Below are 18,049 nucleotides of genomic sequence, written 5' to 3' on the forward strand. Positions count from 1 at the left end.
AAGCCAGGACTTAAAACCCCTATGGATGGAGATTCCACCATCTCTCTAGGCAACGCATTCCAGTGCTTCACCACCCGCCTGGTGAAGTAGTTTTTCCTAATGTCCATCCTACTCCTCTCCCTCTGTAACTTTGGACCATTGCTCCTTGGTCTGCCACCTGTCACCGCTGCAAACAGTTTCTCTCCATCTGCTTTAAAGCTCCTCTTCAGGAAGTTGAGGGCTGCTATTAAATCACCCCCTCAGTCTTCTCTTCTGCAAACTAAAATAAGCCCAGATCCCGCAGCCTCTGCTCGTAGGTCATGTTCTCCAGCCCCCTAATCGTTTTCATCGCCTTCTGCTGAATCTGCTCCAACACATCCACATCCTTTCTATGCTGGGGAGGGGTCCCAAAACTGGACACAATATTTCAGATGTGGCCTCACCAGTGCCAAATAGAGGGGAACAACAACTTCTCTAGATCTGCTCAAAATGCTCCTCTCCTAATGTACTCCAATATTCCATTAGCCTTCGTTGCTGCAAGGGCACACTGTTTACTCATATGGGCCAGATGGGTAATCCCCCTGTCACACACTGCGAACCATATGCCACTTCTTGGTGTAATGAGTTTGGGGGCCCGAGCCTAAAACATCACAATGACACATAATGGCAGCAAGAGGCTGGTTCCCTGGGGAGCGTTCAGCACTCACCTGAGGATGGCCCCCATGGCACTGCTCTTGTTGAGGGGGTGAAATGCAGCTGATGATAGAAACCAGCGTGAAAAATTCCCAATGCAGAATTCCAGGATGGTGGTTGGAACAGGCCCGTTAGGTAGTGGAGTCCTGCCCTTTGCAAGAGCAGAACATTGACCCCCCCTCTCCCATAAGAGGAAGGTAACAACTTACGCGACACTGGCGAGTGAGCAGGTGTAGCTGGGCATGGTCTGGAGCGCGCCCGGTAGCCACTCCCCAGCCTACCCGAACACTCATTTAGGAGAGCAAACAGGACATCAGAGGACCATACACGACAACAGGCAAATGCATTTGGGTTGAAATAGCATATTAGTAAAAAAAGCCAAACAAGCAACAAAACTCTACGGTCTCCCCCACCCTCCACACATTGCAAATGTCTTTATCCCCTGCCCCCTCACAGCCTGTGCTAATAATTAGATCAGGACACTGGGTGTTCCTAATGAATGAGAACCAGGAAAACGCCAGCAAACACAAGGAAGGGGGAGATGCAGCTGATTCAGTTTCTAAGGACAGTCTAACATGCCCCTTCCTCCCCCCTTAGTTCTCGTAATCAGCCTCTTCTATTTCAGGACCTTTCCTAGCCAAATCGATAAGGTCCATGGTGCAGAGTTCCACGTGAGAGCAGCATCCCAACCGATGTTCCCTGCGACCTGTTTCCTTCATGTGTTCAATACATTTTGTTGTGTGTACCAAGGCATGTGTGGATGTGCAACAGTAGTTGAAACCCTTGCTGCTTGGTTGTGGGGCTCTACTAACCATGTGGACAGCATTTGAATCATTCCTGGGTCAACTTATAGGCAACACTGACCAACTCCTTCAAAGTCTGGGCCTGGTTGGAGCTGGGATTTTGATTCAGGCTAATTTTGAATCACCACAAAGATACTGCTAGGGACAGAGCCACCCCAGATCCTGGGCTTTAGTAAATGCATTACACTTTGCACAGGGCTCGGATCTGTTGTTTTGGTGTAAAATTACGACTAAGGGCTTTGGACATGGGAAGAAGGGGCCTGCTGAGGACAAACCACCATTCTGTTACTTGCAGGAGGGGAAACTGTTTTATTGACATTTCCAGGCATAGGTGGAAAGGAGCAGGAAGCTGCTGGGACACTGGTTTGGAAATCCAAAGGTCGGGAAACCTATTTCGTAGCATAGTCCTGACAGGATGACTGACTCCTTTGATCAGTGTCAGATCTCTGCCACGGCCTGTTATTAAAGAACCAGTCCCAGCACCACGGAAACTTGTGAGAAATACTCCTCCCAGAGCCAGTGCTGCTTCCACGGCTTGCCTTTCCTCCCCCGGGACTTTAATTCTTGGGCACTGTTTCTGGACTGTTGGGAACATGTCCCTTGGAAGCCTCTGTTACTGCTTAAACAATGAGAAGTCCTGTGGCACCTCATAGACTTACAGATTTATTGGGGCATAAGCTTCCATGGACAAAGACCCACTTTGGCAGATGCTGCTGCTCACTTATTACTCTTCCCTCCGAAGCTATAATCATCTCCCTGTGAGGCTGCAGAGACTTCGTGAGAGCGATGGGGCGTCACAAGCAGATGAATGCTTTTGTGGAAGGGAAAGGAATAACCAGCAGAGGAATGTAAGACCCTGATGGGACGAGATCCTGTTTGCATGCAAATGTCCCCAGTCATTAAGCAAAGACCAGGTGAAGGGAGCTACAGGGCACACAGGGGCTCTTAGCAGGACTGTCCCCCTGCAGAAGGCTTTGCAAAGTCTGTCATGTCAAGTCAGTGGCCCTTAAAATAGGGCTGGGGGGACGGTAGGGATCTCAGCGAGTGAGTGAGAGATGGGCACATTCCAGTCTCTCAGCTCTGGGCCCTGGAAGCATTGCACATGACACAGATCTGACACCTCTTGTAGTGATCCCCTATGGTCTGAACTAGTAATGGCCCATGGGGCTCTGCAGGGCCTGAGCTCTGACGCGGGCACATTCTCCCCTGGCAGCTGGCAAGGGAAAGCAGGGCAGGGAGAGAACAAAATCAGGGCGTTGCCAAATTTGGGCCACGTCATTTCCATCAGATCCCAGCACAGGCTGGACCTGGAGGGAGGGAGCCTCTGTCAGCATGGGTGGGCCATACCGGCACCATTCATCTTCCTCTTAGTACAAACCCAGGGGGTAGGACTGACGATAGCGCAGCCCCTTCCCCCGAACGCTGAGAACAGCAACAGTTCAAGTGTGCCAGGAACACTCCTACTGAATCTGACAGCAGGGCCCTCCCTGTGGGGAGTCGCAGGAACCCTGGTGGGAGGGAAGGAACCTCTTCCCCTGGCTCCTGCAGGCACTTGGCCTGGCTGTGCAGTGAGTGGGAAGGAAGGGAACGGGGCCAACCTTTCACTGCACCTGTGCTGCGGATACTCCCTTCTCCAGACAGCGGCGCTGCGGCAGATGATGGTGGGGGGTCTGACATGGCCTGAAACTCCAGAAGGCTCAATACACAGCTCCCAGCCCCACCCCCATCACACTGGAGTTAAAAAAAGAAACATAAAGGAAACAAAGGGCATAAAAATATCCGAGACTTCAATTCACTCTGCGGGTTCCAAAGAGAGCGGCTGCGTCTCCTATTGTACAATAGAGAGAGCTAGACAGAGCTTCAATATAGAGATCTTTCTATATATATATTTATAGGTATTTATAGGTATGTATATATGTATAGTGTGCTGCGTTTAAAAGAGCCGCGCCTGCTTCTTCAGCTCGTTCCTCTTCCACAGGGCGAGGCGGTCGAACTCCGCTATGGTCATGCCGAAGATCTGGTAGAACTCATCCTGCGACAGGTGGCGCTGCGGGGGAAGCAGAGAGGGGCATGAGCCTGGGTCTGCGGGCCTGGGCCTGGGCCAGGGAGTGCGGCTGCCGCTGCTCAGAGCGCCTGTGCGGGTGTCACTGCAGCAGCATCGGTGTGGGCAAGCGGCTGCCGTGCGTGCGGGTGGGCGCAGGCCCCAGGTGATTCTGGCTCTCCAAGTGTCGCTGGGTGTGTCTGGGGTTGTGCAATCGTGAAGGGCTGTGAGTGTGCGTGTGTAGCTCTGTGTGTGAGCACAGCGTGTCTGAGTGGGACTGTGTGGGCGTGTAACCAGCAGGGTCTGTGACTGTGGCTGGGTGCAAGTGTGCACCTGAGTCCCTTCCTGGGCCTGCAGGGGAGGGGGGCACAGACTCCCATGGCCGGTGCTGAACCTCAGCCACCGCGCTGGTGACCGTCACTCTCGCCCAGCGCTGGGGATCTTGTGGGCTTCAGGGAGGCCCCCCACATGCACGCACACAACGGGCTCAGCCACCTTCGAGCTCAAGCTTCTCAAAGGGGGGTGGCTCGGGAAGCCCCCGGCAGGGGGATCCCCTCTGAGCTGTCCCAGGTCTCTCAGGAGCGGGGAGAGTGAGTGTGTTGGTGTAATGCAGTGCCCCAAAGGCAGCTCAGGCCTCTGCGCTGGGTGATGATGCGTAACTGGCAGCCGGGCAGACCCCCCTTGCTCCATTCGTACCTCCTGGCCCAGCCCACGCTGCACTGGGGGAGGTGGGAACCAGGGCCACAAGCGAGCATCTGCGGGATACCCTCCCCAGCTTTGGGGGTGGCTTTGCTCACCTCTAACCGAGTCCTGTCCACGTCCTTGGGCAGCTGGTTCCTCCCCCTGGTTGTCACCACGAGCAGCTCATAGGGATATATCTGCAGAGAGGCGGAGAACGGCGTTGGGGTGGGCAGGCTCACCAACCCAAGAGCAAGGGAGCAGTGGGCACAGCCGGGGGCCCCACAGTAAAAACACAGCCGCTAGGCCATGGGCCAGTTCTCTTTGGCGCAGGGCTGGTGCTTCCCGGGGGCCCCGGGAACAGACCCGGCTCCCACAGCAGAGCATGCACTCCCATGGATGCAAGGCAGGGGTGCTGCTCCGATGGAGCGGCTGACACCTGCCCATCTCCAGGCCGCCCGGCTTGTCACAGAGCCGGCCAATGGCTCCCAAGTTTTTTCTGCATGTGACCCACCAGCTACATTTCGTGTTTTATTTGCAACCCACCGTTACGTACCTGCACCCTGTGCCCTGGCACCTGACCCCTAACCTGGCCCAGGGTAGAGCAGAGGCCTGGGGGCAGGAATCAGCCGGCCCTGCATTCACCCTGCAGCTGTGGCTCCTGTCCTGTGAGGCTGGGACTGGCGGGCTCCCTGCTCTGGGCGTTGTGACCTGGCAGACGGGGCAGTAGCAGTGCTTGGGGTCGGCTCAGCTGGGGCTGCAGCAGCCTTGTGCACCAGCCTGCAACAGCCAGAGTGGGGAGCCAGGCCCAACCCTGCAGGACAGGAACCAGCACTATGGGGCGAAGGCGGAATAGGCTCACACTTTCCCTCTCCAGCCGGCGGGGAGAAACGCACTCTGCCTGGGCCAGCAGCACCCGGAGATGCATTAACCTGGTTCTGGACATAGCGACCCAGTTAGAACCTCCCTGGGAGGTCAGGGATGGGTTTGAGAACCACTGGCAATGATCTAGCACCCTACGCCGCAGCCCCTCTCCCCATCAGCACTGAGTGCGAGCTGCTGCTGCAAAGCCCAGCACAACAGCCATGGTCACCTGCCGCCTTAGTTTTCCCCCAGCAGGAGACTCGCTGCTGGGCAAAGCACCCCGAGGCCCTCACAGTGTACCCCAGGCTCCACTGCAGCCCCGTTCTGTTGGAGCTGAGATCAGCAGGAGGGCCAGGCTGCTGGCGTTCAGGAAGGGGAAGCCGGGGTGTGTCTGGGGAAGGAAGAGCTGGTGTCTGAAAAGGCCTGAGTTCAAACAAGTGCTCTGGAGACCAGCCCAGCACACAGGGGAGGGAAGGACCATCCCTGGCCAGGACCCCGCCTGGGTGGCATTCGGACATTAGATGGCAGTGCTGGCTGGATGGCAGCTGTTCCCCACTCCAAGGAGAGGCCCCAGCTCCTGCGCAGAGTCTCACCTTGTATTCTGTAGGGAGAGGAAGGGAGGGAAAGACACAAGTCAGTCAGTAACCTCTGGGCCATCCCCTGCCCCCAGGAGAGAGCCCCGTCTGCACCCGAGGCGCTGCCCCAGGCGTGTTCTCCCCGTCTGTCCTGCCTCTGGTAGCTACTCCCAGGGGCCGGCCCAAGGAGGGGGTCACAGTGCACAGGTTGCTCTCGCTGCAAGCTGCGGCCCTCCGCTCCGCCCCCAGCATCTCACGCAGCTCTGAAGAACCTGAGGCACCAGCCACACTGCGACAGCTCAGCACAGCTCCACTGAGAGAGCTGGTGAAGCCGGGGCCTGATCCTGCCAGGAGCTCAGGGCCCTTTGCCAGACCTGACCCCACAGGAGTGGAGGTTGCACAGCTGCCTGCACAGGTGGCCTCGGAGAGACACTGGCAAGTGCTTTAGGCCCAAAAGGTATTTGTTGCTTTTCAGAGGTTTTTAAATGTTTTTCGCAATGGGAGCCTGGTTCATCCCTGGCTGTGGCTGAGCTCAGCACTGGGCGAGGGTAACGGAGGCGAAGGTGGGTCTCCAGCTAACCTGCCTGTGCTGCTAGCAGCACTGGGGAGGCAGCAGTAGCCAGGGCTCAGTTCTGTTCAATGAAGAGATAGGAAATGCCCCTCCCAGGCTCCATGTGCTGGGTGCTCCAGGCTGGCTCCCTGCAGCCAGAGGGAAACACTCTCTCCCTAGAATTCCCTGGGTACTGGATTCACCATCCTTGTGCCCTCTGGACGCAGAGGTGACCTGGGTCCAGTATCCACAGGGCAGTTCCATTATTTTTGTTTCAAAGAAAGCAGCGCTATGGTTCAGTGTCACCCTTCCCCAGCTGTGTCTGCAACCCCACCGCTGCAGGAATTTGCTTGGGTCAGAGAGCTGGAAGGCGAAATTAACCGGACAGTGACAAAGCAAGAAGCGGATTAACCTCTTTTCATGCCCCAAGCTGGCAGCTGTAGCAGGACTGGTGACAAAAACACCCACTGTTTTTGCAGTTTTACAGGTGCCACCAGTAACAGAGCTTTGAAACACGCTGCTACCGGCGTGAGACTGGCCCTTTGCTGCTGCCTGCCGCATGGCCAGCCCAGTGCTCTAGGGAAGGGCACAGACCAGTGCCTCTGTGCAGGCCCTGTTGTATTCAGAGCTTGATGCTGGCTGCTGGGCTGGATCTGGAGGAGAATATCTAGCTACTTCTTACTCCTGTAAGAGGGGTTATGCTGGGGGTTCCCCTTTGAAGCACACTGCCACAGGCTGTAGCACATGCTGTATGGCTGCTAAGGCGTCCCAGACACTGTTTCCTGCTTACCTCGCATCCCCCAGTTGACGGCATTTGTACTGTCGTAGTGGAAGAGTTCGGCACTGGGAGGCTGCAGGAGAAATGAGAACCCAGAAGGGTAAGGTGTGGGGAGCCTAGGTAAATACTCAGCCCTTCTAAGAGGTCTTCCTCCTGGGGACTGCAATGTGTTTTACTGATGCTATAATTAACCAGCCCCAAAGTAAGTGTCACCCCCGTCACAGGTAGGGAAACTGAGGTACGAGGGGATGAACCATGTTGCTCAGAGTTACATGGGCTACATCTACACCAGGGGAAAACTGCGAAATGGCTATGCTAATGGCCAAACCAGAGAATACTAATGAAGTGCTGAAATGAATATGCAGCACCTCATTAGCTTGTTGCTGGCCGCAGCACTTTGAAAGTGCCACATTTCGCTCGCACACGGCTCGTCTACACAGGGGTCCTTTTCGAAAGGACCCTACAAACATCAAAATCCCCTTATTCCTATCCCCGTGCAGACGAGCCGTGCACGAGCGAAACGCGGCACTTGGCCGGCAGCATCTCATGAGGTCCTGAATATTCATTTCAGCGCCTCATTAGTATTCTCCGATTTGGCCATTAGCACGGCCTTTTGAAGTTTTCCCCTAGTGTAGATGGAGCCATAGTGTGTTAGTGGCAGAGTCAGGAAACGTCCCCAGTTGCCTGACTCCTTGCCTGGGCATCAGTCTTGAGGCCAGTCCTAAAGTCCTTGCTGCCCAGACAAAGACACCCTGTGGAAAACACCCAGCGTGCTACACGCTGAAGCACAGTTTCTGTTCCCCATCCTGGGAACACCAGGAATCTGGAAGAGATTCTACAGTCTGGGAGGGACACTTGCCACTCTTGGGTTCCCAGGACAGGGTGAGGCTCTTCTGATCTCCAGTTCCAATTTGGATTGCACACAGACTATGCCTGGGTATCTCTGGATGTGCCTTAGCACAGGGTGCCGCGCCTGGAGGCCAGCGTGGGTCTGTTTCATGTAGCTCCAGGAAGAGCACCCCCAAGCATGAGGGTCCAGAACCAGGCATGGAGAGGTTTCACTAGCCGGCCCCAGAACTGCTCCTCATTCCACAGCTGGTGTGTGCACCTCACCCCATGCAGCCACGCCCCGGATGGCAGAGCGAGGGTAGCCAGTGGCACTCACCCTGTGCAGTCCGTTCCTTCTGTAGGCCGGGAGGGAGGCAGATTTCGAAATGAGGGGATCTGAAAAGAAAAACACAGATGACATACTACCAAAAGCAGGGACTGGCTTCTAAGGCCTGGGAGCCCTCAGTTACTGAGCCAAGGTCAAGGCGTTCGGCCCCCACAGCCCAACTATGAAGGGGCAGGAACTCCCTATTATATCCCTCGCTTCTTTATAACAATTGGCTTATGAATATGCATAACTCAAAGAAGCTTTATGCAAAGTGTACCATGTAACACATCCATTTTAAAGTTACAATCTGCTCAATATGTATACTCTGTTTTTGGGTCTAGCAGCAAAGGTGTGCCAAGCCAACACTGCTGCGTGGAAGGGGAAACGGAGGCACACTGCCTCATGGCATAGGTAGCTCAAGTCCAAGATACCGATACCTGAAAAGACCTGGATACCTGCATTCTGAGGGTACTGCTATGCTCCAATGTGTTGTCAGGAGATCAGGGGACAGGAACCCCGAAATGTGGGAAAATTCCCGTGAATGGCAAGACATGGTTTGGTGACACTGGGTGGTTGTGTAACCAAAGCCAGACTGAATTTCTGAACACACTGCATTCGCACTGGACACTGCCCAACCTGCTAGCAGCAATCTCAGGGGAGTAGGGGGCAGTGGGAGGTGTTACAGTCTCCCCCATGCTTTATGCAAATTAGCTTATAAATCAAAGATGCATTATGCAAAATGTCTCATGTCATTTTTAAAGTTTCAATCTGCTGAATCTGCACATCCTATTTCTGTGCATGCATCATTCTTGTACGTGAAGTTAGACATATGAAGTATGAATCTGATTTTAATTCTAAATATGCTAATGAGAGCTATCAGGGATACTTTAGGAACATAATGGCTCAGGACTCAAACCAGTGACCTGCGTGTGAATGGTTTTGTTCTTCCTGTAAGCCCATATTGTGGTTGGTCCTAGAAAGACAAGTGAGCCTGCCACCTGATGCTAGAATTCCATCTTGAATCTGGTATGTTTCCACAGGGATGGCGAGTGCTAAACAAAGGGTTCCTATGCTGGGGGAAAGTCTCTTTAAGGAATGGAAAGCAATCAGGTCTTAGTCATCAGCTGGCCTCTGAAACTGCCTTGCCTACCCCCTAAAAGGATACACATGAAGAAACCTGGCAACAAAGAACTCTGAAAAAAGCTGTAGACCCATATCAGAGTGAAGATCAACTCTGACTTGAAGTCTTCTACCTGAGATAAGAACATTGTTTAAGGTAAACATTTGTATGTAACAAGTTTCTTAGTATATTAGAATTAGGTGGCATCTTTATTTTATTTGAGTAATTTACTTTGATCTGTCTGTTTTCACTTGCAGCTGCTTAAATTCTACTTTTCACACAAGTTGAACTTCTCATCCAGAACTCTCACATCCAGCAGCATCCGTAATCTGGAATGATTTTAATAAGCTGGATAACTGCTTATCATGGGTGTGGCCAAGTTTCCCGTGGTCCCATTAAATTTGTTTCAGCCATGAGTCCTGGCTCTTAGAGTTCTGTGCTGTTATTTAGCTCTAATTTACCCCTAAATATTTTCTAAGAGCCCAGCAAGGAGTGGAAGTGTTGCTAACATGCTAGACAATATTGGCATCCCATCATGCAGCAAGTTCTCTCATCCAGCACTGGTCAGGTCCTGAGGGTGCTGGATTAGAGAAGTTCAACCTGTACTTAATGAAACACTTATTTATTATCATGCCCAGTGTAAATAATTGTTATCGGGTGTGGTGGGGAACCCCTGTCCACAGCTCTCTTTCACTGATAAAGGGGCCTGAACTTATGAGCTTTCTCTGTGTAAACCTTACACAGGGTAAGACAGATTTATATGAGGTATTGGTCCATTTAGGGGTTGGTTTTCTGAGTGCTGAGCCAGCTATCTGAGCCCTCCTGGTGCTGAACTGGTTCAGTGTCTGTGTTGCTCTGCAGGGGGCTGGTTACTCCAACTCAGTTTCTTGTCTGGGGGAAGACCAGAGCTTCTGACCCAGCAGGACAGGCTGGTGGGAAGCCCCAGAGGGCAGGAAGGTGGCCATCAGTGGCTTGGTCAGTACACCAGGGGACAACCCCAAGGGGATTCCTGTGATCTCACCCATCATGCTCCCTGTCCCCGTCACCTGCCCCCCAGCTGAGCCAGTGGCTAGCAGGCGTGTAGAGCCTAGTGCCCACGAGTGGCTGAGGGAGCTGTCTTCCTGGGGAGCAAGAGACCAGGAGGGGGGCTCAGAACACAGAGTGCTGAGTCACATCGGGCCAGAAGGGGCCTCTCAGGGCATGAAAGACATTGCAATACACAATCCGCCCCTGCACCTGAGGGGGCAGACAGGAATGAAAGAGGCCTCCTGTCCCCATTAGGAGCCAAGTACCCAGGCATATCACCATGTTCCACGAGGGACTATGTTATAGTCTTAACTCGACCTCCGTCCAGTTGCCGCAGAGCCACCACAGTGATTGCTTCAGTGGTTGATGCCCACATTACCCTCCTTCCGTTGGTGGTGTGCACCCCCGGGAATGCTGCCACCCCCTGAGGAAGGGAGGCGAAGTGGGTAGGGAGCCAGAGCTCTCAGCTCCTTTCGGCTCCCTGCCGGAGCTCAGCTGCCCAGTTTCTCACCTTCCAGCTCCCAACTGGGAGCAGTGGGGAAACCACGAGGGTTTTCTTGCCTCTGGCAGGGAGATCCACATCCACCGTTCAGTCAGCTGAATGCTCCTTGCGGGGAGCGGGAATCTGGGACCCGATGAGCACCAGGGCTCCTGGCAGGTCCCCTCACTCTCCGCCCGCTACACCTGCCCTCTGCAGCTGGTGGAAGCGCTCCTGGGGCGTACACGTTCCACCGAAAGCAGCGTGGGGAGGAGACCCGGCCACCCCCCGGGGCCAGTTTCTTGTCAATGTCACTGCTCCCTTCACGCTGTGAAACTGACAAGACAACCAAAAGCCCAGGTGAGGAACACAGCGTCTGTGCAGGCCCAGTGTCACCCTAACTACGCTGACGTAAGGCCTAGGCCTCTCGCGGAGGTGGAGGGATGATACAGAGGCAGCAGGGCACTTTTATCAGCTCCCTCAGGTTGAACTAACTCCCTGGGCAGCGGGTAGTGGAGGCTCGGGGAAGCAGAGCCTCCCCAAACAGCCACCTGTGGCCCTATCATCATGCCACTGCTTTGGCTGTGGCGCTGGGCTCCTGGGGCTGGAGCCATGCCGCCCTCCTTCCTAGGGCTGGGGCAGCAGCAACAGTACGGCAGCAACCTCCCCCTCCTCATTCTCCGGGGCTAGGGAGGGGAGAGCTACGCCGGTGACCCAGCACGATCCCCCACCTCCCAGCATTGCAGGGCTGGGGTGGTGGGCAGGCTGCAGACAGCACCATCCTGTGCTCTCCCTCCTGGTGCTCCAGGGCTGTGGGTGGCAAAGGGCTCACTGCCCCTAGCCAGAAGGTCGCGAGCGAAGCCAGGCCTAGCTCTGTAGCATAGGCCAAACCTGAGAGAGAAGGGACTTACCCAAGGCTACAGCAAATCACCTGCAAAAGAGAGACTGGAACCCTGCAGCCCTGACTCGATGAGCAGACCACACTCCCGCGGAAAGGAAAAGCCAGCCTGGCCTCTGCCCTGCCCCCCCGCACAAGGCCTGCTGCTGGAGAGGCACCAAGTGGAAGGGAAAGGGGAGACATACGTACCACTGTCAGCCAGGTAATGTGTCCGGGGAGCTGCAAGGAGAGACAAGGCAGGAAGTCAGCACACGGGAGGCAGAGAGGCATTTACTGAGACAAAGTCCCTACCAGGAAAGAGGCCCTGGCGTCCCCACCTTGTGCCTGTGCCAAGGCCATCCACACTGCCCAGCATCCTCTGTTTCTCCCCCCGCCCCCGCCCCTAACTGCATTCCCTTCACAGGAGCTTCCAGGTCAGCATCTCCAAGTGCTTTCTGCATACAGGCGAGCTGAGCCTTCCAGCCGGCAGCGGCAACTGGGCCTGCAGACATACCCTCACTGTGAGCTCGGCTGTAACAGTAAGTGGAAGTTTACCAAAGCTCACAGTGACCTGTAACAATACATCCTGCTGGGAACAGGTATGCCAGGGAGACAGGAAGACCGAACTAGTCCGAACACAAAGGCGCACTGGTCTAAGCCAGGGGCTGGGTTTAACTCATGCTTACCAAGAAAAGCGTGGAACCAGAAACCAGTGAGCCAAAATTGGCGGGTCAGAAGGAGCCCTAACTGGTGGACACAGTAATGAAAGGATGGGCAATTCCCCCCATCAGGCCTTACCTTCTGCTGGGGTCCTTAATAAAAGAGCCATGCAGGAAAAATTGGAGCGAGCTTCACCATCCTGGCTGCCAACCCCACAACCCCTGGGGAACCTGCACCTTCTTTGTCCCAGTCTCCCTGACCAGACTGGGCCAGAGAGAGGGACCCAGATGAGACTGTAGGTTCAATCAGGTCCAGCTAAATCCCAGATACCACTGGAACTCAGGTCCCACAACTGGAGGATGAGCTGAGAAGTTTTCAGCAGTGCCGTCTAGTGATCAGCTTGTGCAATTGCAGGTGTTATTCCTTTATAGGCCTGAATTTTGTCCACAGAAAACGTGGGACCACATGGCCGCCTGTCAATATTGCACAGAGCCATGGAGTACTAGAGCTGGAAGAAACCACGAGTGGCCACACAGGACCAAGCACCACCTATGCCATCCCCGACAGGAGTTCGCCTAACCTGCTCTTACAAATCTCCAACGACGGAGACCCCACAGCCTCGCTGACCGATTTATTCCAGTGCTTAACCACCCTGACAGTTAGGGATGTCCAACCTAAACCTTCCTTGCTGCAATCTGAGCCCTTTCTTTGCTGAAAGACTATTTCAGGCTTGCGCTGTTAGGGGGCCCAGTTGTGGTGTAGCCTGTGTGTGTTTGTGCGAGGCCCGGGTGTACACACAGGAATGTAACTCTAAAACACAACGGGTGACCCCAAAGAAACTCAGACAACTCCAGCAACCTTGGGAGATGTACTTGTCTTTGTATTTGCCACAGGGCATTTCTTTGCTCCATGGGCATAGTTGTGGGTCATAATCATGTGAGCTCTGCTCTCCATGAGGCTTCTTCACCATGGAGACCCACACACATTCTAACAGAAGATCTGAGGCGATTCTGGCTCCCGGAGGTATTCAGAAAAACAAGCAAAAGTACCAAATGCGAGAAGCAGAGACCCAGACATTAGGCCCTGCCCACCACCTAGGGGCATGTGTAAAGGACAGCAGCCATTGGGGGAAAGAACTGTCCAAGACAAATTTTTGGGGGCAAACTATGTCCCTTACAAACATCCAGCCTCCCCAGCTGGGTTGAAAGGCCCTGGTCCAGGTGTCCTCACTTCCCCGCCAGGCCTGCACTTCACACCAGGTGCGTCCTGATGATAGAAGTAGATGTGGGAACATGGTCTGAGGTGGGAAGAAGAGATGGCCAAGCCAATGGCTGAGGGTTGTGGTGCAGCCACACTGCCTGAGACCTACCATCTCATTTCCCCATGAGGCCACAGAACAGCCCCTTGTGGAGAGAAATTACTGGCCACCCCCACAGATCCCATCATGCTCACATGGCTGGATCCATGGATCACATGGCCCAGTCTGTGCAGATCCGGTCACTGGGGCTGTTTGTCTCATTCACAATCCCAAATATCAGCCAGATCCCAGCCAATGAGAAACCACAAGCTCTTTGTCTGGTGTGAGCTGTGCTGAGAAGGCTGCCCCTGGCTGGCATAGTGCTTGTGGCATTCCTTACAGCCATTCAGGGAGCTCTCATAGCCGGCTGTGTGCAGGGCCTCTCTGCTGCCAGCTGAGCTGCGGGGTGGTGTCCAGGGGTCAGCGTAGGAATTGGATCGTGCCTTCATCTCTTCCTTCAGGATCAGCCTGCCGATGCCGCTCTGGATCTAGGCACCCGGAGGGCAGATGGAAAGGATTATGCTTCAGACATGAGTGGGGAGTTCTCTCCTGGCCAGCACCAGCAGCTCAGTCACTGACATTTCCATGGTGAAACCACCATGCCCACGACACAGCACTGGACTCTCCTGCTCCGGCACTCAGAGCAGGTAAGGTCTGCCTGCCCTCTGGGTCTCACATCCAACCCAACACCCAGCCAGCAAAGAGGGCTTGGGTGCCCCTGGGTGACCACAATGGCTCCCCACCCTCCAAGCAACACCTGCCCCAGAAGGCAGATCCTCCTTCCCCCTGGGGCCACTTCATAGGAGAGGGTCCTCGGCCAAAGTCATTAGGGCTGCAGGTGACTGTGCAAGGGGGGAAGTCCGTGAAGGGAAAGAAGGTGGTGAGAGCCCCTGGGCCAGAGTGGGCTAGTACATCAGCTTGCTCTGGGAAGGGCTGAGCCTGAATTGGAGGGGCCCAGGGTCTGGATGGCACAAGACCCAGTCACGGGGGAAAAGCACCTGGGAAGAGCAGATGCCACCAATTCATCCCAGCTGAGATCTCTGAACAAGAAGACTGGGCCAAGGCTGTCTTTCCTGTCTCTGCCATGATCCCTGCCAGGGCGTACGGCCTCCAGCGCTGCTGCCAGCTTTCCCCTCGTCTCCTCTGTGGCATTTCTCTTTTGAGGTGGAGTTGAGGAGATGATAGTGGGTAAGTGTGGAAGGGCTGGAGGCTGCCACTCACCCTGTGCATGCCCCGGTCAAATCCGTCCTCTTCTCCCCCTGATGAGAATCTGCGGGCTCGTGGTGCTGCAAGGAGACAGGGGCAGGACCGATCAGATGCACAATATAGACACCGAGAAACAGCAGGCAGACCTCAGATGGAACTGCTAGCAACAGGCCCCAGGATGGACGAGCCTGGCAAAGAGCCCAAAGGCTAAGGGTACTTCAGGTCCAGGATTCTAGCTGCATCATTATCCTCCCTTATGGCCTGACTTTTATTTAAGGTACATGCCCTCAGCACTGGCCTGGCCTGGGAAGTAAGGGCTCAAACGACGCATGCGGAGGTCATGGTCAAGCTTCCTGTAGCCTTGGCTGTACCCAGGGCAGGTCTGGGCCCCCTGAGTTACCTTTGGGCGACCCCTGGAAAGTCCAGTACTCGGACTCTGAGTGGTAGTAGGGGTCCGGGGAATAGGCCGGGCTGTATTTGGAGGCCTGTGCAATGTCTTCGCTGGTTTTGCTTTTTGTAGCTGCAGGTGGATTGTCTGCAAAAGCAACAGAGAGTGAGATTTAGGAAGCAGGGAGACATGCGGGAAGAGATGCTGTCAGAATCACCATGGCCACCCCACACCCACAGCCAAGTGCCTCCCAGTTCCAGTAAGATAACACTTATGGGGGGCATGTCTCCCCAAAGCCTGAGGGCCTGTGGTATGTCCCTCAGTGGGTTGCCAGCTCTCTCCCAGGCAAGCAGCACCCTTAGGGGATCAGTCGCTTGGCCCCTGTTCTATAGGTGGCAAAGCGGGGGCACAGAGAGGGAAAGTGAAGGTCACACAGCAGGGCAGTGGTGGAGTTGGGAACAGAGCCCTGCAGCCCCTAGTAATCCAGGCCCCTGCTCAGATGAACACAGTTGCTCCATACAGAATGGGTCGGAATAGGCCTCCAAGCACTCAAATTGTCAGGCTCCGTCCCTGCTGCTCCATGCCAGCCTTGCATCTTGCTCAGAGCCCATAGCACCAAAGTGCAAATGCCATGGCATCCTGATGCAGGGTCTTTGGCTTCCCGGCTGAGTCACAAGGGTTACAGCCAGAATGGTGCTGATCAGGAGCCCATGGGAGGCTGATTGGGAGCCCATTAGCCAGGCTGGCAGCTGCTAATTTCTTGCTCTTCCTCTTTAACTTACTCTTTTCCTGTTGCACCAATCAATAAGCAGGAAAACACCAGAGCTACTGAGACCAGCTGCTCCTCCTTGCCTAGATAACCTGGCATCAGAAATGCAATGTCGTCACCAGAAAAGGGCAGTAACAGCGCCCCAGGGGCTTGGGAGTCTGAGCAGAGATGCAGAGGCAAGGGGCCTGGCTGCAGATGGGGCAGAAGGAAGGAGTGAGCGTCCCAGAAGGTGAGTTTGAAGGGATGGGGGAGTGACTTTGGTGAGTCCCAGGCTGTGAGGAGGGGACGCAGTGGGCTGTGTGTGCAGGAGGGGAGCCCTGTGTATGATGTTGTTGGCTCCTGGTAAAGCCATGAATATAGACCCAGGGCTCCTGTGCCCTGACAGCTACACCCTGCAGCAGCAGTGAGATGAGGTAACGACCCTGCTCACAAATACTCTAAGTTGGCTTCAGGCTGCACGGCCAAACCTCAGAGGCTGGGGTTTGCTCACCCTCCCGGACTGGCTGGGAGCCTACTGGAATCACCAGCGAGCTCCTGGTGACTAGCGAAAGCAGCCCAGAGGTTTGAATAGGTACATGACAATTAATGACATTAAGTTGTGTTGTGGAAACAAAAGCCTCCCGGCAACCCTCTGAGGCTCCTGCTCCAGAGTTAAGAAAACCAACAAAACGGCCGCCTCTTCAGAGCTAAACATTGCCAGCAGAAAGGCGCCATCTTGGCTTATGCTGAGCCCAGGGACGGTGCCAAACCCTGCTTCAAGGCCCGGCAGCTAAGAGTGCTCAGAGCCCTCAGTAACGTGCCTGCGGTCAGGCCAGGGAACATGGCAAAGGCAGCTACTTACGGCGCAGAGGGGTGCAGCCAGCCCGCGGGGGCGTTAGGGGTGTCAGGCAGACAGGACAGAGGAGACACACAGAGAGAGAAAGGAGACACAGAGGGAAAGCTATTACATGCCTACAAATGGAAGCAAGTGGGTGAGCACACAACAACCCCCCTCAGCAGGGGCCTGGACCCACCTGCACCTCCCCAGACATCCCCAGCCCCGCGGCGCCTGCCCCAGCGCTTGCTAGATCACTCTCTGCCAAGCTGGAATGTGCGCCTGGGAGGGCCGGAGATTTCCGGGAAGGCGGGGTTCCCCTTTTAGGGTTTTTCCAGCTAATGAATGACATTTTTAGCATAAAACAGCCCATCTGCTCAGTCCTTCTTTCACAGCACTGCCGGCGCACCCCGCCTCTGACCTGCAGCACCCCAGCTATGCCAGCCCTGTGCTCTCATGTTAATGCCTTCCGGCTCCTGACCTGCAGCGCCTTCTCATCCCCTGCAATCCCAGTCTTGTGCTGCCCACCCATGCCCCAGTGCCCTCCCCCAGCCCTGACCTCCAGCACTTGCCGAGCACCAGAGACGCATCCAGCCTGGTGTGACATTTGAGCAGGGGACTGAATCCCCAAGTGACATGTGAGCTGATAACTCTCCTGTGCTGTTCCACAGCTCACTTCCACCTCCTGGGCTCTCTGCTGAAGGCCACAGGGAATGCCACAGCTTTATGCCTGCATTAACTGCCACGAGTGATGAAATGCAGCCCTAACCATCGCCAGCACCTCCGGCCTTTCTTGCCACACTGCCTCCTGCTCAGACAACCCCACAATTGGACTCTCTGCTTAAAGATGCTGTTCCATGTGTCCCAGATGAATCTTAAATCGGTCTCACACTGGTGTAAATCTGAAGTAACCCTTTCCCAGTCCAAGGCGTTATTCAGCAGTGTAGCTAGCTGGTCCCTAACCTTTGCCTGGCCCTTCCAGTCCCAGGACTATTAAGTCGCTGGCAATCACGCCAAAGCAACACTCAGACTATACCGTGTCGTTTATAGATGGGCAGCTTCCGGTAGATGTTACTCTCTGCGGCAGCTGGAGGGAAAAGAAGAAAAGAAAAGAAAAGAAAAGAAAAAAGAAAGAGAAAGGACATGGAAGTCAGTGCGTGTTTGCTGAAAACAGTGGCTATGGAGAGGAGATGAAAATCCCCAGTCACTCATCTGTTATGTTCAACTTTTTTTTACCTCCACAGATCTTTAGGCAAAAAAATTGCAACCTAGTTCCAGGGCATTTCCTCAGAGATGG

General features: G+C 54.8%; 1 protein-coding gene across 12 annotated transcripts in view; it reads right to left on the reverse strand.

The window, feature by feature from the left end:
- Window positions 1-3,382: 3,382 nt before the first annotated feature.
- The window catches only part of ABLIM3 (actin binding LIM protein family member 3), a 106,590-nt gene continuing 91,923 nt past the window's right edge, over window positions 3,383-18,049 (reverse strand). For 6 of the 12 annotated variants that reach the window (XM_075009975.1, XM_075009982.1, XM_075009973.1 and 3 more), the window contains 8 exons: window positions 17,789-17,839; window positions 15,182-15,316; window positions 14,797-14,861; window positions 13,916-14,063; window positions 11,829-11,858; window positions 8,127-8,185; window positions 4,314-7,034; window positions 3,383-3,522 (listed from right to left, as the gene is read on the reverse strand). In XM_075009975.1, the coding sequence (XP_074866076.1) occupies window positions 6,942-7,034; window positions 8,127-8,185; window positions 11,829-11,858; window positions 13,916-14,063; window positions 14,797-14,861; window positions 15,182-15,316; window positions 17,789-17,839 (581 nt within the window). In that variant the 3' untranslated portion in view covers window positions 3,383-3,522; window positions 4,314-6,941. Of the gene's footprint in view, window positions 3,523-4,313; window positions 7,035-8,126; window positions 8,186-11,828; window positions 11,859-13,915; window positions 14,064-14,796; window positions 14,862-15,181; window positions 15,317-17,788; window positions 17,840-18,049 lie in introns of those variants that run through there. The other 6 variants (XM_075009979.1, XM_075009977.1, XM_075009985.1 and 3 more) reach the window with 4 other exon arrangements.

This window comes from Carettochelys insculpta, chromosome 15 (genome assembly GCF_033958435.1).
Source record: "Carettochelys insculpta isolate YL-2023 chromosome 15, ASM3395843v1, whole genome shotgun sequence".
Classification (NCBI taxonomy): Eukaryota; Metazoa; Chordata; order Testudines; family Carettochelyidae; genus Carettochelys; species Carettochelys insculpta.